Source organism: Emydura macquarii, unplaced genomic scaffold (genome assembly GCF_026122565.2).
Source record: "Emydura macquarii macquarii isolate MOO-44397 ecotype Brisbane River unplaced genomic scaffold, CSIRO-AGI_Emac_v2 contig_532, whole genome shotgun sequence".
Lineage (NCBI taxonomy): Eukaryota > Metazoa > Chordata > Testudines > Chelidae > Emydura > Emydura macquarii.
Window position 1 is genome coordinate 4,115 of NW_027130669.1, and position 25,035 is coordinate 29,149.

General features: G+C 58.1%; 1 protein-coding gene across 3 annotated transcripts; it reads left to right on the forward strand.

Moving 5' to 3' along the window:
- Positions 1-259: 259 nt before the first annotated feature.
- LOC137147324 (zinc finger protein 585A-like) lies at positions 260-17,781 on the forward strand. Of its 3 annotated transcripts, none has more exons than XM_067539338.1 (6): positions 260-349; positions 6,684-6,853; positions 8,858-9,116; positions 9,457-9,570; positions 10,453-10,566; positions 10,865-17,781. In XM_067539338.1, exons 3-6 carry the CDS (start codon positions 9,014-9,016, stop codon positions 13,351-13,353), a joined length of 2,820 nt encoding a protein of 939 aa, XP_067395439.1. In that variant the 5' UTR covers positions 260-349; positions 6,684-6,853; positions 8,858-9,013; the 3' UTR covers positions 13,354-17,781. The 3 variants fall into 3 exon arrangements, with proteins under 3 accessions (XP_067395439.1, XP_067395438.1, XP_067395437.1); XM_067539337.1 differs by lacking the exon at positions 260-349 and adding an exon at positions 707-966; XM_067539336.1 differs by lacking the exon at positions 260-349 and adding an exon at positions 4,985-5,376.
- Positions 17,782-25,035: the final 7,254 nt, after the last annotated feature.

Here is a 25,035-nt window from a genome sequence, read left to right on the forward strand (position 1 = left end):
CCTGAACTACATTTCCCATCGCACCGTGCGGCCGCCTTCTCGCGCGGTACTTGTTGGGGGGGGGAGGTTCGTCTTCTCGCGAGAATTCCAGCGCCGCCGCGAACTACGGCTCCCGTGATCCCTTGCGGGGCCGCCGCTAAGCCGCCGCGGCTCCAGGGGGCTGGGTGAAGCTGAGCGCGTGCGCGAGCGCGACGTCGCGTCCTGACGTTCCCGTGTGACGTCATCCCCGCGGAGGGCGGGCGGTCGCCGCGGGGTTGCGGGTCTGGGTCCTAGCGGGGGAGTTGGACGGTGTTGCCATAACAATGCGCGATGACGTGGCCCCCGCCACAAAATGGAGTCACTGGGTGACGTAAGCGCCTCTGCTGTGGCGTGGGGGATGGGGAGGGGGTGTCTGGGGACCACGTGGGGCGCTGGGCGTGTGGGGCTGGGGGAGGGGCGGGTGTGGGGAGAGACTGGGGGGGAGGCAGGGTTAAACTGGCTGAGGGGGCGGGGGTGGGAGAGGCTGGGGGTGTGTGAAAGGGGGGTGGGGAGAGGCTGGGGGGAGGGTTAAGCTGGGCGGTGGGGGTGGGGAGAGGCTGGTGGTGGGGGGCAGGGTTAAGCTGGGCGGTGGGGGCAGGGGTGGGGGTGGGGAGAGGCTGGTGGTGGGGGGCAGGGTTAAGCTGGGCGGTGGGGGCAGGGGTGAGGAGGGGGAGAGGCTGGTTTGAGGCTAGTGTTAGCGCTGGCGGCTGCCCCGGGCGGGCGCTGAGCCGGAGGGGAGCCGGCAGAGGACTTGGCCGGGTGCTGCCGGGGTGGGCAGGTGCGCGAGTCCTGGGCTGGAAGGGCGCGCAGGGACGTAAAGGGTAACTCTGCGTGTGTCAGGGGCAGGCCTGGCAGCCCACCCCTCAGGGCAGGGCCGGGAGCCCACCAGCTAGCTCTGTAAATCCTCTGTAGGCCACCGGCCCAGCGAGGACTCCAGCAAGACACACGGTAAATTCCCCCTTCTTCAGCTCTGGGCAATGGCTAGAGAACAAACTCAGCCCAGCTCCCTTGTGAGTTGTGTCCCAGGAGCTCCCGGCACTGCTAGTTCTATTTCACGTGAACTCCGGGAACCGGCTGAAGGAGCCTCCAAGTGTCACAGGACTGTGGGTAGAGCCTTGTGTTGCAAAGATCCTCACTCCCACTGCTCTGGGACGTCTGTGAAACACACAGCCTCTGTTCGAGTCTCGTGAGGACAAACGCTGTCAGCTTGGATGGATCCTTATTATCCGACATCCCCCTGTGCTTCACGAAACAACTCGAATTACTGACGGAGCTAAAGGGGCTGGGCGTGGGAGTCAGGCAGCAGGTTATGGAGGGGCCATGCACTTTCTCTTTGTAGATTCAAGGGTTTAGTTGATCTCGCTGTGGTTCAACTGCTGTGATTGATGGAGCCGTCCAGTGGCCTAACAAATCTATCCCTGTGTGTAGAGAGGGTGCTGCTGGAGCACGGTGGCTGGGGAGACCCAGAAGCCATCATGGGGGACAGAGGAGGGAGAGGGGAACAGAACCAAAACTGTGAGTACTTCGTAGAATCATAGGGTGGAAGGGATGTCGAGAGATCTTCTAGTCCAGTCCCCAGCGCTCAAGGCAGGACTACGTAATAACTAGACCATCCCTGACAGGTGTTTGTCCAACCTGCTTTTAAAAATCTCCAATGATGGAGATTCCACAGCCTTTCTAGGCAATTTGTTCCAGTGCTTAACCATGTAGTTAGGAAGTTTTTCCTAATGTCCTACCTTAACCGCCCTTGCTGTAATTTAAGCTCATTTCCTCTTGTCCTGTCCTCTGAGGTTAACGAGAATCATTTTTCACCCTTTTCCTTGTAACCACTTTTTTGTACTTGAAAACTTTTATCACGTCCCCTCTCAGTCGTCTCTTCTCCAGATTAAACAAACCCAATTTTTTCAATCTTCCCTCACAGGTCGTTTTTTTAGGCCTTTAATCATTTTTGTTGCTCTTCTCTGGATTTTCTCCAGTTTGTCCACATCTTCCCTGAAATGTGGCACCCACAACTGGACACAATACTCTAGTTAAGGCCTAATCATCGCGGAGTAGAGTGGAAGAATTACTTCGTGTGTCTTGCTTACAACACTCCTGCTAATACATGGTTCCCAACCAGTGGCCCATGGGCCAAAAGTGGCCCGCGGGGTCTTTCAGAGTGGCCCGCGGCTCCTGTCCCGCTGGCTGCAGAAAGAAGCCATTGCCTAAGTACACAGGCAGAGTGCGCCGCCGGTGCAGGCTCCTTGCTGCAGCCAGGGGGATGGAAGATCAGCGTTCCCCTCCCTTGGCTGTAGCAGGGAGCATGGCAAAGCGCTCTGCCTGGGGCCAGAGGCGCTGGGGTCCTGCTGGAGCCAGAGGGAGGGGAGCACTGATCTCCTGTCCCCCTGGCTGCAGAAAGAAGCCACTGCCTAGGCAGTGTTTTCTTGTTACTCTTTATGTCTCTAACTAATTTCATCTCATTTTGTGCTTTGGCCTTTCTAATTTTGTCCCTGCATACTTGTGTTGTTTCTTTATATTCATCCTGTGTCATTTGACCTAGTTTCCACTCTTTGTAGGACTCTCTTTTGAGTTTTAGATCATTGAAGATCTCCTGGTTAAGCCAGTGTGGTCTCTTGCTATACTGCCTATCTTTCCTACGCAGTGGGATTGTTTGCTCTGGTGACCTTAATAATGACGGAAAAACTGCCAACTCTCTGGAACTGGTTTTCCTCTTAGACTTGTTTCCCATGGGCTCTTACTTACCAACTCCCTAAGTTTGCTAAAGTCTGTCTTCTTGAAATCCGTCATCATTATTGTGCTGTTTTTCCTCCTACCATTACTTAGAATCATGATCACTTCCATCTAAGCTGCCTTCCACTTTCACGTTCTCAACCAGTTTCTCCCTGTTTGTCAAAATCAAATCGAGAACAGCCTCTCCCCTAGTAGCTTTCTCCACCTTCTGAAATACAAAATGGTTGAATAATCTGTGCCCTGCTGTGTTGTTTTCCCAGCAGACATCTGGCTAGTTGAAATCTCTGGTCACCACTCAGTCATGTGCTTTGGATGATTTTGTTAGTTGTTTAAAAAAAGCTGCACCCACCCCTTCTTCCTGGGTGGGCGGTGTGTGGTAGAGCCCTACAATGACATCACCTTGTTTTTGTTTTGTAAATAACTGCAAACCCAGAGAGTGCTGAAAGGGGCAGCACAAAGCCAGTTTTCCTCCAATGGCCTAAGCCTGCTTGACCTGAGCAGTTAGCCAATATCTGAGGGCTAGCGGGTTGGGAGCAGTTGAAGATGGAGTCTGTCATTTCTTTGATGCAGCCCTATTATTTACAAGGAATGTGCAAAATCCTGTCTCCCTGAACACAACAGGAAACAGCTTCTTTGTTCACGGTTCCAAGCCCCTTTCCAGCTAGCACGCTGCCCAAAGCTTTCTCTGAAGGTCATGCTACATATGCTTCTCTGGCTGTCTCTGATGCTTCCCTGCTGCCTTCTCTGGGTGACCCTGTGATGCTTCTGGCTGCTTCGCTCCACGCACATGCCCAGCTCCACCACAGCAATACCCATCCCCTGCATATGCTCCGCTCCTTGTGTATCGCCTGTGTTGGGTGGTGGCACCTGCTGTTTCTCCCATCTCATTCTATAAAGGGCTTAATTATTTCTTACACTTATCCTGAACGAAGGGCGGCTTTTATGCCCACCAGCTTCAAGTGCCTGCCCAAACCCTAGCATAAGGTTGGGCACTAGCTCTGGGCACTACAGGCTGGGAAAACCTCTCAACGCCCCACCCACATGTACACCTTGGAAAGTGCTTTCTTAGTGGGCAAAGCAGTGGTGCCTGTGCACGTCTCTGTGGGAGGTGGCTGAGGGTCACCGTTGCTTGTCTCACCCGACGTGGGTGGGTGAGGATGGTCCTCCCCAGTAGCTATGTGGGAGTGGAGAGAGGGTGTGTACAGTGGCCCGTGGCCCCTGGCTCTCTTCTCCTTATGTGCTGCATGTAGGGCCAATGTAGAGGCCAGACCCCTCCCCTCCTGCCTCCCTGACGTCTCTCTCTCTCAGCCAAACCTGTCCCTGGCTGCCTGCCAGTCGGGAGGCCCCTCTGCACGCCGAGCCCTGCTGTCTTGGTAAATAGACGGATGGCCCAGTGGAGGGATTTCTGTGTTTTCTTTACAAAGTTCCCATGCAGCTTTCCTCCCCCCACCTCCATGGCCCCTGCAGCAAGCTCAGCCTTGTCTCTTCCTTCCGGCTCCTCCATGGGATTGGGTGGTGCACGGGGCTGTCCAGTCGGGCTGGGCAACGCCTCACTTGTTTCAGGTGGGAGCGTGGCTTACTGATGAGAACTGGGGACTGGAAGTCAGGCTGCCTGGGTTGCAGACTCAGCTCTGCCCTGATTACCTGAGTAGTTCTGGCCGATTGCTTTCCTGTGCCTCAGTTTCCCCATCTGTAAATGGGGGATGTTTCGCATTCTCTTTCTACCGCGGAGGTTGGAGTGCGTGATTCTGCTGTCATGCTGACTCTATCCTGTGGTAACTCCAACAGCTTCAGTAGGGTTCCCCCCCGTCCTCACCAGCGTGAGATCAGCACGGGCGCCTCGATCTGCTAAACTGCTCCCAGGGACGGTTGAGAATCACTGATCCAAATGAGCTTCCTTAGCTGCTTCCTCTCTTACCAGCCCAGTACTGACAATGGTGTTGCTTGTAGGCTCAGAGACTCCGCAAGAGCAGCCATGGCACCAGTGGAGCTGGCAGGGGGGCCTCTTTTAGGATTTGTGATCCAATACATCCGGGGGTACAGGAGAGGAGATGAGTGTGGAAGTCCCTCCAGCCACCAGTCACTAGTGTCTAATGGGCCTGATGGCACTTGGCATGAAACTTCTTGCATGGCCTTGCATGGGACTTCTTCCCAGACACTACCCCTAGGCTGCCCAGCCTTTAGTTGATTTCCACGGTGCTCTCCCGTTCCTTGCATGCTAGAGAGAACCAGGAGGAACATGGATGTTAAAGCATTTCCAAAAGCTCTTGAGTTCAAAGCCTGTTTTCTCGGCTCGAATCACGGTTTGCGTCTATGCAAAATTTCCCAGCGATTAGATTTCCTGCTGGGTGTTGTCCTTCAGACACGAGCCTGGGTTGAATATTTCTCTTCAAAGCAGAGCCCTTTGGCAGTGATGAAGATAAAAGTGCAGAAAGTGTTCCATGCAGAGAGGGTAGACGAGACAATGAGTATTCAGTAAATGCTCCCAGCCCAGGAGAGTGGAACAACGAGTGATGTTTGCAACGTAAAGCAGGTGCTGTGCCCACCAGGAGCACCCGACAGCACTCCGTGATGAGCTGCAGCAAAGCTCCTCCGCTGTCCATGGAGAAAAAGAACTGGAAATTGGAGGTAACAGACGGGCAAAGATTCCTCCCTCATTCCTACAGCCATCCAGGGGCATGCACAGCAGTTCAGTTGAAGTGCTGGTAGGTGAGCCAGGCCCTCCTCGGTCTGTATCCCAGCTCTGATACTCACTAGCTGTATGGCCTGGGGGAAGTGACTGACCGACCATCTACTTGCCGAGAATGCTGCCTGCCACCTGGGAATGCGTTGAAGATTGGCTAATCATGGTCCAGTGCTTTGGAAATGTGAAATGTTCCGTCCCTGCGCTGGGCCTGGCACTGGGAGGTGTGCAGCTCTAATGACTTCAGTGGGGAGCTGTGGAGAACCAGCACCTCGGAAAATCAGGGGCTAGGTGCAGTTATTACGCACATCGGACTTAACCCTTCATATGCTAGCTCTTCAGAGCTGGAACACACGCAAACACTATGCGTCGGACGAGGGGTGGGGCTCTGTCTGCAATGCTGCCATTGTATTACCCTCCCCCCCCCCCCTCGAATCCTGCATTCGATGCTGGTCTCCCCTTCTCAAACAAGATAGCACAGTGATAGGAAGGGGATAGAGACACAGACACAAATGCTCCATGGCCTGGAGAGATGGAAAAGCCTGGGACTGTTCGGTGTAGAGAGGAGGGGACAAAGTAGTGACTGGATAGACACGGTAAATCTGGGACTTCTCTTTAGCACTGCCTACAACACAAGAACAAAGGGACGTGCAGTGGTGGTGAAAGGCCGTGCATTTAAAACTCAGCAAAGGAAATAATTTGTGCACCATGCGCTGCTGGCACTCACAGCCGTCAGAGATCACTGAGGCCAAGAATCACACTGTGGGATGAGGGGGAAATCGTGGTCTGCTGGTTTGCAGTCTTCATTCCTGCATCTTGCCGTGCTACCGAACTTCAGTTCAGGACTGTGTCTGGCGTGCTGTGGGCTGGGATAAAGGGGCCCTGCTTTCACTATTATCTCTGACCGAGAGGGGCAGGCTGGCTTCATGCTGTCCCATGGGATGCTGGGAACTGTAGTTTTCCCTCTCCCCCGTTGGGCACCGTGAAGCAGGCTGGGCAGCACTCACATGTGGTAGTGACCTCTCACCCGCCTGGACTACAAGTCCCAGTAGCGCTGAGCGGGCTGGTCTTGGGGAAGTTTGCTAAAAGAGGGGCATTGTGAATTCAGTACAGACCCTGGGCTTAGCTGAACTCTGTCCCTAAGATGGCTGGAGGGAGGGGGGAGAAAAGCATCAGTAAAGTCTCTCTTTAGCATTTGTGTTGTGCCTCTCTCCTGTCCCCCCCCGCTTACTAACCCTCGCACTCAATGCAGGGATCTGCAGCAGCCATTCGGAGAAGCTGGGAGGAGGGACCATTCGAGTTGCCAGTCCTGGTAAAAGGTGAAAGGAAAGGATCTTGTCCTCACATCCTCCACAGAGCATCCACCTCATCTTCCACTGAGTCGTCTCTGATGGGAAAATGCCTGCAGGGGGTGCTGCCCAGGTAGGCTGCAGCTGGGGGACTGCCGGGTCTAGAGGCTTGCCTGGCTGCTTGCTGTCTTGTGCACACAGGCTGTGGACAGGAATGGGTTAATTCTGCTCCTTATTTCCCCTCCCTCCCGCCCCCGCACATCGCAGAAGATAGGAAGGTGGCGCTGTGGTGGATGGGGCAGTCTTTGATCCGTTGGTGCTGTGTGAGGGTTTTGTGGTAGTGTTTGATGCTTTCTGGGGGAGTTGGAGATCTAACAACACATCACCCCAGTTCTTGTTGTTTCATGTCGTCGTTAGACCTTGGATCCCACAGGCTTTTCAGCCTACTGAGTCTGAGCAGTGTCCAGACCCTGTTTGTAAGTCTGGCCTCCCTGGCACACTTCTGGGGCACCAACCCACTCTCTGGTACCCCCTCCTGATGATGTGGAACCCTGTGGTCCAGCTGCCCTAGGCCCCAAAACCAGTGCTGACTCCCTAGGTCTTCCCAGTAGCTTAAGTTCCGCCTGCGCAGGTGCTCTGGTTTACAGGGTTAACCCTACAGGGTCTTTGTTACAGTTAAAGCAAGTAACACAGACGTTGCAAAGGCACTTTTGAACTATACACACCTCACTCATACCCAGGGCACAAGTGATATACAGAGCTATGGAGAATTAACAAGGAGCTGCACGCAAGACCCTGCCTCAGTTTCCTCACCTCTTCTGAGAGCCCTTTGGGTCTTAGTCAATGTTCTTCAGGGAATCCAGAATCCTTCTGGGCCCCCTCTCCTCCTGCCCAGCCTTCTCTTTGGGTTCTGGGCTTCACTGGCTAAAGGCTTTAGCGACATTAATGAATACAGCGTGACAGGTTTCTTGGGTGGGAGGATGTGGTGTATCCCAGATTCACTGATGGGGAAACTGAGGCACAGCAGAGGATGTGACTTGCTCAGAGCTGGGTGTAGAACTCCCAGTCCCCTGCGCCAACCGCTCCTTCCACATGTGAGTCGCCGCCAGCCAGCACTTTGTCTATTCACAGGCGTCCTCTGTCCATTCCCACCCAGCTATGCCAGTCTCTTTCCTCCAGACAGAACTGAGTTGGTCCTGGACCTTCTGCTGTCTGACATGACATCTGCTGCACACTGGGGTAGGCGGGAGCCTCGATACCACCAGCCACCCATATTGTACTCAGCCACGTCGCCCTGTACGAGCACCAGGCAGATGCAGCCAGTTCTTCCATTTCAGTCAGCACACAGTGACCTTTCCCAGGACACCGGGGTGGGTGACTGCTGCGCTGCTGTTGCTGGTGTGCCTGAAGCAGGTGGTGCTGAGCGGGGGCTGCTGCTTGTTGCAGGTGCTGAGGACCTCTGAGGATGTCATGGTCTGTTTCTGGAGAGGGCGGGTAGTGGGATGGCAGAGGGAGCTGTACTGGGAGTTGATCAGGGAGAATTACGAGCTGGTCGCTTCGCTGGGTGAGGACTGTGTTTGGTGAGATGCCAGGCAGTGGCAGGGCAGCATGCGAGGGGCTGGAGAGTGCTGATAGGCAGGGTCTGCAGTAAATCTAACTCTTCGGGCAGGGGACTGGGCCGGGGTTGGGCTCAGCTGTCACACTGATTGAGGAGGCCGTAGCCTTCTCCTTCTTCAAATCTCTTTGCAAGAGTCTGCTCCCTGGAACCAGAGCTGGTACTTCCGGTGCAGGGGACAAAACCTCCAGCCCCTGGATGGCAGCGTCGCTAAACTCACTGCCCATGACTGCCCACCTCCCTCTCTCTCGGAACGAGAAGTAAGACCAGCCTGTGCTCCCCCAGTGGGATCTGGGAGCCAGGAGCTGATGGGTGATAAAGGAAACTGTACGGGGGCTGCCAGGAGCCAGGCTCGGTACTTGTTTACGGTTCCACTTTGCAGCCCTCCCTGCCGTGGGGGGCTCTGGGTGTGTCTGCGAGGGGTGCTGGAGGGGCTCGCCCCCTTTGCAATGTACGTGTCTGGTTGCTGGGGCAGCAGGGAGGTCCCTGTCTCCCTCTTCATTCTGTCGCTCCCCTCTTCAGGGGCCTCGGTGAAAACAGGCCTGGCCCAAGCCAGCGAGGCGGGGAAGAACAATCAGTCTCAGCCCTCCGGTGGAGCGCAGGGTCAGGTGCTGCCTGTGGCAGTGTCTGAGAGCCCCACACCACACAGCGAGGCTGGCCCCACGGCTGGGTGTAGCCATGGCCGAAGAATCCCACCCATCAAAGGAGGGGGCAGGATGGCACAACGAACTGGAGCTGGGCTGTGGAACCTTTTCTCACAGCGTCACCAGTTCAAACCCAGGTCAGTGCTGCTCGGGAGCAATTGCCGTCTGATGTCCGTTGCTTCTTAGGACACCTCCTGAAATCCACCCCCTGCCTGGCCCTTCCACTGTCCTTGCATGAGATGCCAGCAATCGAGTGGGCAATGGAGACTTATTTCTCCCCACACCCACCGATGCCAGAGGTGCTGGGTACAATAATGCCATTTCCCATGCTCCCCTCTCTGCCCGTAGCTGTGCTCTAAGCAGCCGTGTCCGGGGACTGATCCAACGAGATGCTGAGTGCCCTGGCTCTCCCTGGCTTCCTGGGGGCAGCTGTGGTCCAGCACCTGGTAACAGGACTATTTTTTCCCCCTGAACCAGGCCACCCAGCTCTTAAACCTGATCTCTTGTCCCGGATTGAGCGAGGGGAAGAGCCAGGTGCTGGGGTTCAGCTCGTCTTGGGAGGCTTAGAATGTCCACCGGATCCCTGCGCAGGTGAGTGCTGAATGCGCCAGCTAGTTAGCAGCAGGGGAGGGGAACCGCCACTGCTCTAACCCTTTCATGTCTTCACTCACTTACACTCCATTGTTAAACATAATTTGCCATGGCTTCAGGGAATGTGTCAGGCATGGATTTGCACTGGTGCTGAGTGGCTTCTGCCTGTCGCCTTCTCTTTTGATTGGGTGGGTTAGTGAGGATTATCTGACAAGGCAAAGGACTAGTCTAGGCTCCCAGCTTCTAATCCCAGCTCTGCCACATTGACCCTGTGCAACCTTGGGTCAGGTTACTTAACTTGCCCTGGCCTCAGTTCCCCCCTCAGTACAGCGTGGATAGTAATTCCTCCCAGTAGACAGGCTGGAGATGTAATTAATTAATTCCTGTGATGGGCTTTGAGATTCTGGGTCGAAAGGCACCAAAAAAGAACGAAGTATTTTTATGGCCATTTGGAAGGACCGTTGAAAGCGAAGATCCAGAGGGGTAGCCGTGTTAGTCTGATTTTAGCAAAACAGCGAGAGTCTGGTGGCACCTGAAAGACTAACACATTTATTTGGGCCTAAGCTTTTGTGGGCAGAAACCCACTTCGTCAGATGCAAGCTCAGTGCTCTCCTCTGTCCGCCAGTCGCTCCCAGCCCAGGCGTGAGGAAAAGGAGGGCTCAGCAGGGCGCTTGAGGGTGTTTGATTGGATTGTCTGGTGTCTGTAATTACACGTTAGGCAGCTGAGACTTAGACTAAATAAAAACGTTCCCCTGGGGCTGAAGTTAATTATTTTATTTGTGAAGTAGCGTGTGCAACGTCTCCGGCACCAGGCTGTGTTCGCTGAACGCGTGTTGTACAGCCTGACCCTACTTGATGACGTCCTCTTATCCCCTCAACCAGGCTTCGGATTTTTCAAGCCCGATGGTTTGTTCCGTATTGAGCAATGGGAGGCGCGATATATGGGGGATGAGCAGAAACTGGAGGAGAGCAAGATCCACAGAAGTGCCTGCATAGGTGAGTGCGAGCAGCAGTTTGTTCTGGTCTGTGCCCCTCTTCCAGGGGATGCTGAGGTCAGCGTAGAGGATGCTTTGCCTGGACGTGTTGTCTCAATGGGCTGCACTTCCAGAGCAAAGATGAGGATAGCTGCAGTCCGCTCTGCTTTGTCAGTTAGCTGCAGCCTCTGGTCTTCTCGCAGGCTGCCAGTGCAGCCCTCAGCTGGGTGCAGGCTTAGGAGCTGCTCCTTTCTTTAGTGTTACACACTGCAAGGAACGGCCCGGGAGTTACTGCCTTCTCTCTCTCTCTTTGAATCCAGCTGAGCATGGCGATGCGAGCACAGTCGAGCGGGAAGAGGAGAACTCGGAGAGCTTTGCTGAAGACTTGGAGCTGTCCCCTGCAGTCTGTGACCGTTCCAACGGCTCCTTTCACAGCAGGCAGCTGGCGTCCAAGGGGCAGCAGAGAACCCAGACCGGGATCAAGACGGAGGAATCAGCTGGCTTCAGCAAATGTTCAGATGCCGTTGTCCGCCAGCTCGGGTCTGGGCCTTTCCAATGTGCTGAGTGCGGGAAACGCTTCCGCCAGAAGCAGAGCCTCATCACGCACGAGAGGATCCACACCGGGGAGAAGCCTTACAGGTGTCTGGACTGCGGGAAGAGCTTCAGCCAGAAGCCCAACCTCCTGACTCACCGGCGGATCCACACCGGGGAGCGGCCCTTCTCCTGCACGCAGTGCGGGAAGAGCTTCAGCCAGAAGGCCAATCTCATAGCCCACCAGAGAACCCACGTGGGTGAGAAGCCACCGCAGTGGGGCGGGCCAGGGGGGAAGCCAAAGCCCCCGGCACACCAGGGAGACTATGAGGAAAAGCGGCCGTTCATGTGCCCCGAGTGCGGGAAGAGCTTCACGCAGAAGCCCAACTTGGTGACTCACTACCGGACCCACACCGGGGAGCGGCCCTTCAGCTGCGCCCAGTGCGGGAAGAGCTTCAACCAGAAGACCAACCTGGTGACTCACTACCGGACCCACACCGGGGAGCGGCCCTACGCGTGCCCCCAGTGCGGGAAGCGCTTCACCCAGAAGACCAACCTGGTGACTCACCAGAGCACCCACACGGATGTGCGCCCGTACCCGTGCAGTGAGTGCCAGAAGTGCTTCAAGGACAAAGTGTCCCTGAAAGCGCACCAGAGAACCCATAGCCTGAGCCAGCCCAGACCCCCTGGGAATCCAGAGCCAGTCCCACTGCACAGCCCCCCTGCTGTGCCGCTCCAGCCCGCCGGCGCTGAGCAGGAGAGCCAGTTCAGTCCCACTCAGCCAGCGCTAGCCCAGAAGATCCCCAGAAGCCAGGCACCGTGCACGTGCACTGACTGTGGTAGCAGCTTCCCCCAGAAGCAGCAGGTCCCGCTGCACCAGCAAACCCACTCAGCAGAGCCGCCCTTCCCGTGTGTGCAGTGTGGGGAAAGCTGCCAGCAGGCGGCTCCTCTGAAGCACCAGCCCGGCCATGCCAGGGAGAGCTCCCCGTGTGGGAGAGGCTTCAGCCCAAGTCAGCATCTTCTCAGATACCTGGGCCCCTGCCTGGGCCATGGCGACGCCGCGCACGTGGCCCACGGGGCAGAGAGGCCCTTCATATGTAACCAGTGCGGGAGCAGCTTTAGCTTGTGGCCGGCTCTCGTGGCCCATCAGAGCAGCCACGCCGGATGGCAGCCGTATCAGTTCCCTGAACGCGGGAAAGGCCTCCGGACCCGGCTGTCCCTGCCAGCCCAGCAGGAAACGCAGGCGGGGGAGAGAGCCTGGACGTGCCCCGAGTGCGGGCGGAGCTTCAGCCTGCACAGCCAGCTGGCCAAGCACTGGGAAAGCCACCGGGGTGACAGGCCCCATCGGTGCGACGTGTGCGGGAAGAGCTTCGGCTTGAAAGCCAACCTGATGACGCACCAGCGGCTCCACACGGGGGAGCGGCCGTTCGCATGCAGCCAGTGCGGGCGGCGCTTCAACCAGAAGGGGAACCTGGTGACTCACTACCGGACCCACACGGGGGAGCGGCCTTTCGCCTGCCCCCAGTGCGGCAAGACTTTCAGCCAGAAGCCCAATCTCCTCGCCCACCAGAAAATCCACATGGGGCGACGGCCCTTCGCCTGCACCCAGTGCCCCAAGCGCTTCAAGGGCAACATGTCCCTGAAGATCCACCAGCGGGTCCACGGAGGGGAGAGACCTCCTGCCAGGCCCCCGGGCGTGGGTCTGCTGGAGGCCAGCCCCGGGAAGAGGTGCTGTGCCCACGCCCCATGTGGGAAGCCCTTCAAGGAGCACGGGGCTCTGCAGCTCCCCCAGCGCGTCCCCAGTGGGGAGCGGCCGTACGCCTGCCCGGAGTGCGGGAAGTGCTTTCGGCAGAAGGTCACTCTGGTCACCCACCTGCGGACCCACACCGGGGAGCGGCCGTTCCAGTGCGCCCAGTGCGGGCGGAGCTTCAGCCAGAAGCCCAACCTTCTCACGCACCAGAGGACCCACACCGGGGAGCGGCCCTTCGCCTGCACCGTCTGTGGGAAGGGCTTCAGTTGGAAGCCCAACCTGGTGACTCATTACCGCACCCACACGGGCGAGCGGCCCTACAGCTGCGCTGACTGTGGGAAGACCTTCAGCCAGAAGCCCAATCTTCTCACTCACCGCAGGACTCACTCCCAGCAGAGGCCGTGTTCTGCCCCCAGCTCTCCCCCCGGCACGCCTTCGTCCTGCGCCGCAGTGGGGAGCAGCCCCACGTGTGCTTGGCCTGCAGAAGGGGCCTCGGCCACTGCTCCACCCACAGCGGGGAGCCCCTGAAGCCTGGCAGTCCCCTCGAGCAGAGATGGGGCGTCAATGCAGCGGGTGTGGCAGAAGCCTCGCGGATAAGGGAGATCTGTGAGCGCACCAGAGCCGGAGCGTGTAGCGCATGGCCCGGTCGGCGAGCTGTACGGTGACTGTGTCAGGACCTGGGGCTAACCCCTGCTGCTCCTGCACCAGCGTCACCGGACATGGACGGGGAACGTTTCAGCCGGAAGCCGGCTCTGACTTTATTCCCAGCACGCTGAAGTTCAGAGAGGACGCCAGCAGGAAAACCAGCTGATTAACATACAGCGCGTTGCTCTGTTGGTGGCTGGGTGCAAAGAGACTGAATGTTTCTGAGCAGAGCGAGGGGCGGGCGCAGGAATCCGGGTACTGTAAAATCAAAAAGGGGGCAGAGCTGGGACCCTGCGGCGAGTTTCCTGGGAAATAAAACCCAGAAAGAGACTTTCCCCAGGAGGGAGACCGGGAACAGCCCGTGGAGCTCTGCGCTGTAACCTGTGGCCTCCCTGGAGCTCAGCGTGATGGGAGGTGACTCTTGGAAGCTGTGATCCCACTGCTGTCATCCAAGCGGAGGCAGAGCCCGGCTATCCTGGGTGTACGTTGTACCGAGGGTATTGCTGTGTTCTGGATCCCCCCCAGAGCCAGCTGCAAGGAAGTGACGGGCTTCCTGGGGCTGCGAGCCCCAGCCCTTGTAGAGACAGTAACAGCGTCCCTTTTATTTTAGTTCCCTCCCCCCAGAGTGTCAGCACTTCACAGTGTGTGGGGGCACCTGGGGCCACAGCACCCCAGCTCCAGAGAAGGCTGCAGTTGGGTCTGGAAGCAATGGGGGGTCCCCACAAGGAAGAGGTGCCCGTCCTGGGGAGCAGGCAGGAGAAGCAGGGCACCGATGCCCCGGTAGAGGAGGACAGCCGCGCTGGGGCTCGTGTTTTGGGCGCAGCACACTGAGGCCTTGGCTCCGCTCGAGAGCGTTGCCCTGTGAGGGGAGAACAGCTCAGCACCGCAGCCCATCAGGTCCAGAACTGAAAACGGAAGGACAGGCCGAGGCCCTGGCAGCTGGTTAGCTGAGCCCCCAGCGTCGGCCAGCTGTGTGATGAGCTGTGGGGCAGAGAAGAGCAGCAGATTCCAGCATAACTCTCCCAGCTCAGCTCTGCTCTTCTCGTCGTCCCAGCGGTAACGTGGCCACACCGGGAATGACGCATCTGCCAGACAGACAGAGAAAATTCTACTGGGGGAGGACTGGCTGGGTGGGGCACCCAGCTTGGGGGACATGGAGCACACACAGAGCCCCTGGCATGTTGTGGAGGGCAGAAGGGGGTACACAGGAGGCTGTGGGGCAGGTGTGGGGACATACAGGGAGTCCTTGAAATAGAGGGAAGGGAGAGTGGCCCACGGGGCGCTTGCGGGGGAGTGGAGGGATGCAGGGACCCCGCTGTGTGTTCGGAGCTTGGCCTGCAGAAGGTACAAAGCGTGCGGTGACCCTCTTGTAAATTCTCCCGCTGAAATGGAAACGCAGCCAGCTGGATTCTCAGCCTCCCGTCCCAGCCTGTCTGGGCTCGCTGGCTGCGGGAGCAGGTTCGGTCATGTCCCGTCTCGTCTCCTGCCCAGCCTGGGGTGAAGCCTTGGGGAAAAGCCTCGGCCTTCGCCATAGAGAGTGGCCCTAGGCCGAGGTGCAGGAGGCAGTAGCCCCTTTAGCTGTAACAACCTGGGGGTCACCGGGATCGCGCTGGAACCTCTCCACTCGCTCAGCAATGGGCCAGGCTCAGCTAGCTGCTCACCTGCCTGTGCCTGGGCATTGTCGTGCAGCAGGGAGCGTCTGGCCCCAGAATCCTTGTGCGGGCTGCCGAGGTCCTTCCTGTCCGTGGATTGCTGCTGCTGGGATGTGGGGGTGGCTGGGAGCACCTCTTGGGGCGGGACAGACTTGCCTCCGGGCATGGCTGGCTGAACAGGGTTGAATGGTGAGAAGGAAGGAGCCCGGCTGGCCAGGGACGGGGACACCCAATCCAGTTTTCACATAGTGACTGTGAAGTGGGGCCTGCGTTGGGCCATCTCTTCCCAGGCACCAGCCCGTGAGATCAGACGCAGGCTCCTGCTTTTATTATGGCTGAGGCAGGGGGTGAGGACAGGCTGCGGGAAAGGAGCCTTTTGTGTGACAGTCTCAGACCGTTTCCTGCCGGCCATCACCACACAGAGGCCTGGCTGGCAGTCCCAGCCCGAGGCAGAACAGGCCCCAGGCCCTGGCCTTTGTCCCCCCAGGACGATCTGGCAGGGTTGGGGGATGTGTGCGCACACGTGAGGCCGGCAGTGTCCCAGCCGTCTGCTTCACCAGGACAGCGGTCTGTAGAGCTGATAGACCAGCACCTGTCTCCAGCCCGACTTTAAATAGCTACCCTGGAGCGTCATGGGAAGAGATGGGTACGGACCCCACGAGGACTTTTCTCACGCATAGACCCGCCTGTTCTCTCTGGCTCAGTGCTGATGTCTCCATACGCTTTAGGCGCCCCCCTGAGCAGCAGCTGCAGGCTGGTGTCAAGAGTGGGCATGTGGGTGTGTGGGAAACAAACTAGCGTGTGGCTTCATTTAGTTCTTGTCTGGCATCCGTGAGTCCCCCCGGCACGCCAGACAGGCAGCACGGTGCAGCGGGTTAACGCTCAGAGAGCGGGGGCTCAGACAGGCGGCAGTAGCAGAAAGGTTGGGGTGAAAGGCCGTACGTGTGCCCCAACTGGGGTGGGTTGGCAGGGGACGGGGCTGCTTCCGTGTTAAAGTGCATTTTGTGTGAAAGTGGAGAGCCCTGCCCACCTCATCCCGTCAGCCATCTCCTCACACTTGGCATGGAGCCGCTTTGTTCCCAGCCACCGAGCCGCACCAGTCAGGGCCCCATCCTGCTCTGGACTGGTGTTTGGCGCGAGGCATGACGGACTTGTGCCTGCAGGATGTTCTGTGGGGCAGGCACTCCCTCTTCCAGCACCTAGCGTGGGTTCCTAGTGCAGCACGAGGGCTCTTGGCGCTCCAATAACGCCTTGTGTTCACCCGTTGTGTGGGTCCTGGGCGCTCGTGATGCTGTTGCAATAGGACAGGGTGGTTCAGCCCTCGGTGGTTGGTAACCGCAGCCTGCCCTGCCCCCGGGCAGGCCCTGATGAGCTGTCTTTGCCTGCCACTGAGTCACGTGTGTGTTGTCCAGTGCAGCATGGAGCTTGGACCGATCGCAGCGTATGGAACGAACAGCTGAATGGGTTGGCATGTCAGTTCCTTGCTTCCCTGCGGAGGTAGGGAGAGAGCCTGCAGCAAGGACTGCGCATTATTCACTGACCAGGCTCCATCCTGGCTTAGAGCGGGCAGGAGTGGGCAGCCAGTTGGACGGGACTGGGATGGAATGGGGCTGACAGGCTGCTGGATGGGGCTGACTGGCACCAGTGCTTGGCGTGCCTGGGGACCATTTCTCCAGCATGAAGCAATCCCGATCAAACCCTGCCACATACCCGCAGCCCTCTCCTCGTGCCACTGCTGCGTATTCATGGCACGGTCTGGGTGGGAAACGCGCCGGTGTCACTGTCCTCGTTAACCCAGCCCCGCGCTCACCCCATGTTTCCAGCCCTTGTGAGTCTATTTCCCCCGATATACTCATTTGAAATAAAAGCTTTCGGGCAGCAGGTGAGTTCTGCATTTGTGGAGGTGCCTGTCTGGTTTCCTGGGCTGCCGTTTGCTGGGGAGCAAAGCACAACCTGCGTCCCATCAAACGAGGGCAGCTGGATGGGGCCACAGCCTCTGCTGCACTTCTAGGCTGCCGGGCTGAGCTCAGCCGGCCCGTGGGCACCGCCACCCTTTGCTCGAGTGCGGTGCAGAGGCCTGTGAGAGGGCATCCAGAGTGTTCCTGGCTCTCTAGCGTGCTCAGCTCAACCCCTGGGCATTGGCATCTCTATCTTTCCAGGCAGGGAGCTCATGGGTCCTGGGCACCCTGACGCGTTAGGCCCATTGACCAGTTTCTCAGCAAGAAAATGCAGAGACTTGTGTGATGCAAACAGACGTCCGTCCTCGTGCGGTTCTTGTGGTGACACCAGGACACTACCGGGTAGCTGTGTGCTGCTCCTGGGGCAGGGCAGGGCTGAACGTGCCCCGGCTTTGCCGAAAGCCTTGTCAAAGTGACTGAAAGGGTGGCCCAGTCTGGTGCACTGGCATGGCCGGGGAAGCTGCAGACTGACTGTGGAACAGCCTCGTGCACTGCTGTAAAATAGCCGAGCTACCTGCTAAGATGCCGTGGGGCTGGTGCATGGTGTGGTGCTGGGGGTGCGGTGCGCCTGCTCCACAGCTGTTACCTCCCTTTGTCTCAGACGAATCTCGCGGCGTGATTCTCAGCCCATGGTTCGCACCTGCATAAATCCTCTATGTTTGCTGGTCCTCCCTGGAATTTGCATCTCCTCCGCACTTCGTGTTTTCTGAAAACATCCGCTCACTGTGCAGCAGCAGGCCCAATAGCTAACAGAATGTGCAGAACCACTGGGAAAGGGATCGATAACAAGACAGAAAATACCACAGTGCCTGTATGTAAATCCATGGTGTGCCTGCACCTTGAACACTGCGTGCAGATCTGGGCACCCCATCTCAGCAAAGATACATTGGAATTGGAAAAGGGCAACAAAAATTACTAGGGGTACAGGAACAGCTTCCATGTGAGGAGAGAGTAAAAAGAGTGGGGCTTTTAGCTTGGAAAAGAGATGACTAAGGGGGCATATGACAGAGGTCTATAAAACCATGACTGGTGTGGAGAAAGTGAATACGGGAGTGGTGTTTACTCCTTGTAACACAAGAACTGGGGGTCACCAACTGAAATGAATAGGCGGCAGGTTTGAACCACATACAAGGCAGGCCTGCGTCACACCACGCACAATCGAGCTGTGGAACTCTGCCAGTGGATGTTGTAAAGCCCAAAGCCATAACGGGGTTCAAAGAAGAACTAGGGACGTTCCTGGAGGACAGGTCCAGCAATGACTATTAGCCAGGCTGGGCAGGGGTGCAGGCCCATGGTCTGGGTTTTCCTAGCTTCCGTTTGCCAGAGGCTGGGAATGGCCGACGGGATGGATCACTTGATTCCCTGTTCTGTTCATTCCCTCTGCAGCACCTGGCAGTGGCCACTGTGGGAAGACAGGATCCTGGGCGGGATGGACCATGGGTCTGACCCAGTGTGGCCGTTCCCATGTTCTTACTGGCACCTACACGCTTCATTCGCATGTGGTTTATTTCATCTGCCAGACCAGGAAGGCGTTAAATAAGATTGGTCCTAACCCTGGGTTCTGAGATCCTGCCTGCCTGGAGGGAGGCGTGGCAAGGCAGCCTAGGCCAGCTCAGCACGCTGCCAGTTTTCAGTACCATTGGGCTGGTCTTTCAGCCCATGTGCCGCAGCCCATCCGGGCCAGCTGAGCCGAGCACGCCGTTCGCAGGCGGGGGGTTCTGCACGTTGACGGGACAGGGTGGATTATTGCTGTGCCGCCGGGTGTGTTAGACCCAGTTACATTGGGGGGATGGACGGCCAGTCTCCCCTCGCCCCAGGGGCTGCTGGGAGGTGGACTGCCCCCCCCCCCCCCCGGATAGAACAGAGGCCGGGCCGTGCTGGCTGTCTCCCAGAATGCAGTGCGTGGGGGCGGCTCTGCAGGTGAAGGCTACCCAAGAACAGAGCAATCGGGCAGTGGGTTGTGGTTGAGGATAATAGCTGCCTGCAGCATCGTGCGATGCCGCCACCTCCCCAGAGCCCCTCGCCTCTTCCTGCCGCCAGGGGAGCAAGCCTCAAAGCCCAGCGGGTTCAGCTGGTGCCTCAGCTGGTGATTCCCCGGCTGAGACACCTGGCAGTGGCTGGGAGAAGGGCTGCAGGCTGCCCTGCTCAGGTCGGACCCTTCTGTCAAAGGACAGCACTGTTGCAGCCTGGCTGGACACGGCTAGGGTGGCAGCCCCTGAGACCCGCTGGGCTGGGCTCCCGTTGGGCCAGGTGCTGTACAGACACGGGGAGTGGCAGGGCCTCTAGGACCACGCACTGTCTGGTTTGTATGTGAGCCGTGGAGAGCTGGCCCATCAGCCTGGGGACTGCCCAGTTCTGTGACCATTGTCCCTCCCCCCCCCAGGTCCCTGTGCCAGCTCGTGGTTCTCGGAGGACGAGGATCCGAGGCAGCATCCCAATGTTGCACCCATGAGAGGCGGCACCTGCTGTCCTGGAACGACACGGCTCGCATGGTGATGGTGCAGGGTTCTTGTGTCAGGTGCTGCATATACAGCGTGGTTGACGCAGCTCCCAGACGCTGCTGCTGCTGCCAGGAGGCATGACAGTGAGGGATGGGCATGTGGCCTGATACGCGGCCGGGAACACCTGCACTGGGTGCTGGGCAGAGGGACACAATGGGACTGACTGGGCTTTTCCGTCTCTAACCCCAGTGAGTAATCCATGCGCAGTCATTCCCTGGACCCAGCTTCAGTGGGACCCTATTTGGGATGCTGCCCGCTCAGAAGCTTCCGCAGGCTGAGCAGGAGCGGGAGGCAAATGGGGGCAGACGGGCCAGAGGGGACCAGCCCATGTGGCAGCATCTGGAAGGGGAACCAGGGCGTCCGGCTACTGCGAGGCAGGCCTGGGAACGGGGCGCAGAAGGCCGGCGCTGGTGTTTGCCGCGCTGAGTGGAGGGGTGTGAGTGGGAGAGAACTCCTCTGCCATGTGGCAGGTCCAGGAAGGTTCCTGCGTTAGCGAGGAGGGTTTGCAAGTGCCGGGGGGGCACCAGCGTTCTCTGCGGGGAAGGGGGCTGCACCTGTGATAGTTCTGCCATTGCTGCTCGGGGCTGCTGCTCTCCTGATCAACTGGTAACATTTGCCTTCCTGCCCCCAGCCCCGCTGGAGGGCGCCCGGGGCCTGCCTGACGCGGTGCCCTGGGATGGGCCGTTGGAGGTGCCGGAACGCTTCCCTGAGCCCTGCCCACATTGCGCTCAGCACGGTGTGTCTCTGGCTTGAGCCTTCTGCATCAGCCTCGTTCGTACTGAGCGGAGCGATCTCCTCTGGGAGCCCTCGCTGCCCTCCCCCTCCTCCCCTGCTCCCAGCCTCTGCCAGGCCTGCTTTTCGGAGGGGCCGAGCACCCGTGGTGTTGCTCCTCGGCATAAAAACCAGGCTGCGTCTAGGTGCCTAGGAAGGATTTAGTGCCTAGTGTCACCTCCCCCCCCCGGGTGAACGGTCGCTCCCTGTGGGGGGCAGCCCCATGTCTGCACCAAGGGGACGTGAGACATTTCTAGAGGAAGGCGTGGCCTCGAGAAGGGAGATGGGGGCAGCCACATTAGCCCTCGGCATTGCCCCGAGGAGCCCAGTGGTGTGAGTTGGTTGTAGCTGTTCATATTTATGCTGCATGGCCGGGAACTATCTATTTAGCTCGAATCTCACAGCAGAAGAATGATCATCTTCTCAGCTACAGCTGGTTAATGACAGTCAGAGCCTCCTAATTGGCTAGTAACTTAGCGTGGTTACTAATTAGCTCACGCAGTGTTTTCATAGCACCGCTGCAAAGAGCTGCAGGAGACACAGGGAAGAGCCACTGGTGGCCCAGGAGCTCCCGTCTGGTCTGGTCTGTGTGTTGCTGGGGTCATTTAACTTGCTCCACCTTGCGTGGGGCCGGGGCTGGACGTCCCAGCTCAGCACCACAAGCTGTCTGGAGCGAGACCTGGGCGGCCCCTAGCAGGCCTGAGAGAAGCGTCCCCACCTGCTGTCTTCACCCTGTTGTACACAGCCACCGGGACAGCACCGTTCCTGGCCCCCACGTACTGGAGAACGCGAAATGATCACGTTTCATCATCGTTTTAAACACTTGGCTCGGACACCTGCCCCAGCTGGATGCGTTCCAACGGATCTCCTGGATGGAGGGAGACTGGGTGGAGGCCCCATTGCCTTGGGGCTGACCTGGGCTCAAGTTTAAGGACGTTGCCAAGGGACTGGAAAACTTTCAAGACCGACACCACAAGCTGGGAAGACGTGGCAAGAAACAGGCTACTCTGGAGGGCCGCGGCCGGGGTGCATCCACACAGCGAGTCTCGGAGCCTGGGTGGAGAGATGGAGCTCGTGTATGGCGCTACAAGTAGCCACGCAGACGTTGGGCTGGGGCTGGAGCTCGGTCTCTGGAGGCCACCACGCCTCCCTAGGGCTCAGAGCCCCGCGTCTGCTGGGCGATTTGTAGTGCCGCAGGGCCAGCCCCGCGAGCTCGGCCTGCCGGCGAGCCCAGACCCCCTTGGGTGTGGGGTGCTGCTCGCTGTGTAGATGCACCCACGGAGGCTGAAGGGAGAGGAAAGCGAACAGGAACGCAGAGCGGGCCGCAGGTGCTCCTGGTGTGCCAGCTTCAGCTTCCGGCCCGGTGCTTTGTTCTGGCATTACGGGCAGCTGCCAGTCGAGAGCTGTGGCCTGCCGTGGTGTGGCAGCCGTGTGGGCCCCAGGACAGGAGAGCGACACGGTGGGGGAGGTCACGTCTTCTCATGCACCAACTTCTGGTTTTGAGCCAGAGGAGCTTACGCAGCTTGAAAGCGTCTCTCTCCCGCCAACAGAAGCTGGCGCAATAAAAGATGCTTCCTCCCCTCCTCGTCGCTCGAGGCCTGGACATTTCAGCCACTCACGGCGCTGCAGCATGACACGTCGTCGCTGGACTGCAGCTGTGCACAGTGCCGATGTGCTCGGTGCTGTACGCTGGGTACAACACGCCAAACAACAATCAGGGCCCCAGCCGCATCTCCGGGCAGACGCTGACATCCAGAGCCGGCACCGGCAGGGCTGGGCGCTCTTCTCCATGCACAGCCTGTTTGCCCTGCAGTGGCTGTGGTTAATTCGGACCACTTCCCTTCCAGAGCCGCAGCTGTGGTGAACCCACTGGCTCTGTATCAGGCCCTGAGAACAAAGGCCCTTCCTCAGAGATGTCAGCCCCCCCTCACCTCCCCACCGTCCCCGCTGCCATAGGAGGGCGTGGGCCATCTGAGCAGAGGAGCCAATGGCAGCTGCCTTCCCCCTACCCTCAGCTCTGGCTTTTTTTCTTTTTCTTGTTTTTGCTGAGCAAACCCTGAATTGTGCTGGCCTTTGGATTGCCGGGGACCCCAGCCAGTCCTCGTGCTGGAGCCCGTGCCAGGCAAGGGCAGGGCTGAATTCTCAGCCGGGAAACAAGTGACTGAGCCCAGGCCCTGCCACCGAGTCTTTAGCCTCACAGACGAAAGGTATTTCCTCTCTCTCTTTTCCTGGACCGATTCCTGTCTCCAGCAGTCTGTCGGGGTGTTTGTCTGCATAGACGTGTGTGCGTGTGTGTGTAATATTGCGTCTGTTGTTGTGTGATTTCTGCATTGCCCAGGCAGGACGGGTGCTTTGCTCTCCTCAGTCGGGTTCTCTGGCTTGCAGAGTGGAGCCACTCCTGTTCCTGGGGGGGTTTAATTCTGGTTCCCAAGCCTTCTTGCAATCTGCCCTCCCCTCGGAAACTTTTGTTGTCGTCTGTGCAAAGAGGAAGAAAGCGCCATGTGGGTTGAAAGAAGGGTCGGTCCCGTTCCCTTGGAAAGGGGGCAGAGAGACCAGTTGCCTCTTGATCAAAATTGGGGCAAGAGAAGAGGAAACCAGCTGCCCAGCTCCAGGGCTACAGGGCAGGTGAAATGCTCCAGGGGCTTGCCCAGGTAGGACAATGCTGGTTGCATTTGTGTGCAGGTGGCCAAACAGAGGTGCCTGTGGACCTGTGCCTGGGCCATGGATTGAAAGTGAAATAGGGAAAACGGGTGCTGGACAGCGGAGACTCCGGACACTTTACTTCACTCGGTAACTGCGGGAAAGCAGAGTAGAAACCCTGCGCTGTAGGGATGTGGAGCAAATCATTCGGTAAGTGACCTGGCTTGAACTGTAAACTAGCCGCTCCTGCTATAAGGCTGCAGCCTCTTTCGCCCCCGATATCGTCAACTGTGGAAAGACAAGGACGCCTTTACAAAACCGGGGTAAGAAAAGCAGCCGAGCAGGGGCAGGTTTTGCTTAGGTGCAGAATGTCTGGGAATTGCCCTGGGGGGAGGCAGGGATTGCGTTTGCTTACGCTGTTGGTGACTGTTGGCTTAGGGGACTCCATGTTGAGCTGGTCACGGACATGGGCCTGTAATACTGAGGGCGTATCCAGGAGAGGGAGCAAGTTAGAAGTGGTGGGAGCAACAGGTTGAATTGCAAGTGGCATTGACATGAGGATTCGGGCGATGGGAACAAACACCCAGGAGGAGGAAAAGGTGGGCCAGCAGAGATGGCTGAGAAAACGGGGGTTAAGTGGGATAGCAAAAAAGAGAGAAGCTGAAGTAGATGGGACTCCAAAGATGGGCCATGAAAATGGCGGCCTAGAGCGGCTGGAAAGCTTAGACTTGTTTACAGATGAGTCAAAGAAGTGGGGCTGTGATAGAGACACACAAAATAGTGACTGGGCCAGAGAAAGTGACTCCCACTCACGCTTCCCCAAGAGAGGTGAACGAGGGACCCCCAATGAAACTGAAAGGGAATAAAAGGAAACGTTTCTATAGTGCATAACTAACCTGTGGAACTCACTGCCACATGATAGCCTAGAGGCAGAGAGGAAGCATGGTCTTGTGGTGGGTGAAGGCACAGTGCTTTGCTATGCACGTCTTGTGTGACCCTGGGGAAGTGATTTGATCTCTGTGCCTTAGTTCTCCATGTGGTGGGAATAATCCCGCCTCGCTTTTCCGGGCTGCTTGTTTGGGAGTCTCAGATACGATAGTGACCGGGCCATATGGGTAACTACATTCAAAGAGGATTGTGGGTGACCAGGTAGTCTGACCTCCCGGATAACGCAGGCCAGAGGACTTGCTCAGAACAATTCCTGCTGACCGAGAGCATCTCTTTTAAAAAAAAAAAACTCCCGAGCCTTTCCGATGGTGATTTCCAAACACCCAGCGATGGAGACCCCAGCAGGACGCTCTCTGCAGTGCCTCTGTCCTAAAGAACTGTCTGCAGGGTGCGAGCAATCACCGCCAGACCCGGGGAGAGCAGGGAGCCGGCACTGGACTGAGGATAATCACAGTGAATTGCAAGGGGGGGCGGGGCTGCAAGCCGAAATTCCTGGTCTGCAGGGAGGGGGACATGGGTCCTGCCTTAGAGAGGTGCTGACTGGAGGGCTGAGACCTAGAGGGGGTGTCCCTGCAGAAGACGCCGCAGGGGCAGAGGTGCAGCAAGCCCTGGGTCTGTGACAGGCCCCGCATCTGCCCGTAGTGTCGTGAGTTGTCACAGAGCAGCCCCCGTCTGGCCCCAGGAATCCGGCAGTGCCGGCGTGAGGGTGACACGGTGCTGTCCGTGTGCTTGGTGCTGTACAAACCTGTGCCGAGGCTTTGCACTCAGGTCCAGGTGACACACTGAGGGATGAGCCCTGTCGTTTCCATGGGCCATGACACCTCCCTATGGGCGTAGGGTGCCACCCTTCCCCTCCTCCCCCCACCAGCTCTTGCCCGGCAGGCCGGGTCACACGTTGTTTTGCCCCTTGTGTAGCTCCTGAGGGGAGGAGGTGGGGGTCTGTGTGTGTGTGTGTGTGTGGGGTGGTGAGTGGGGGTCATTTCAGAGCTGCAGGGGCGTGAGGGGGAGATGACCGGAGGCTGGGTGCCCTGGGCTCTGGAACCACTCGGTGAAGCCAGTCCGGACTCTAGACTTGGAGTCTGCCCATCCCTCCCC

What these genes read in the sequence shown, in the direction of transcription:
- LOC137147324 (XM_067539338.1), top strand. Translation starts at nt 9,014, where the DNA reads ATGGCCGAAGAATCCCACCCATCAAAGGAGGGGGCAGGATGGCACAAC. An exon ending in CGTCACCAGTTCAAACCCAG is followed by an intron (nt 9,117 to 9,456) that starts GTCAGTGCTGCT and finishes CCCCTGAACCAG; the next exon opens with GCCACCCAGCTCTTAAACCT. An exon ending in TCCACCGGATCCCTGCGCAG is followed by an intron (nt 9,571 to 10,452) that starts GTGAGTGCTGAA and finishes CCCCTCAACCAG; the next exon opens with GCTTCGGATTTTTCAAGCCC.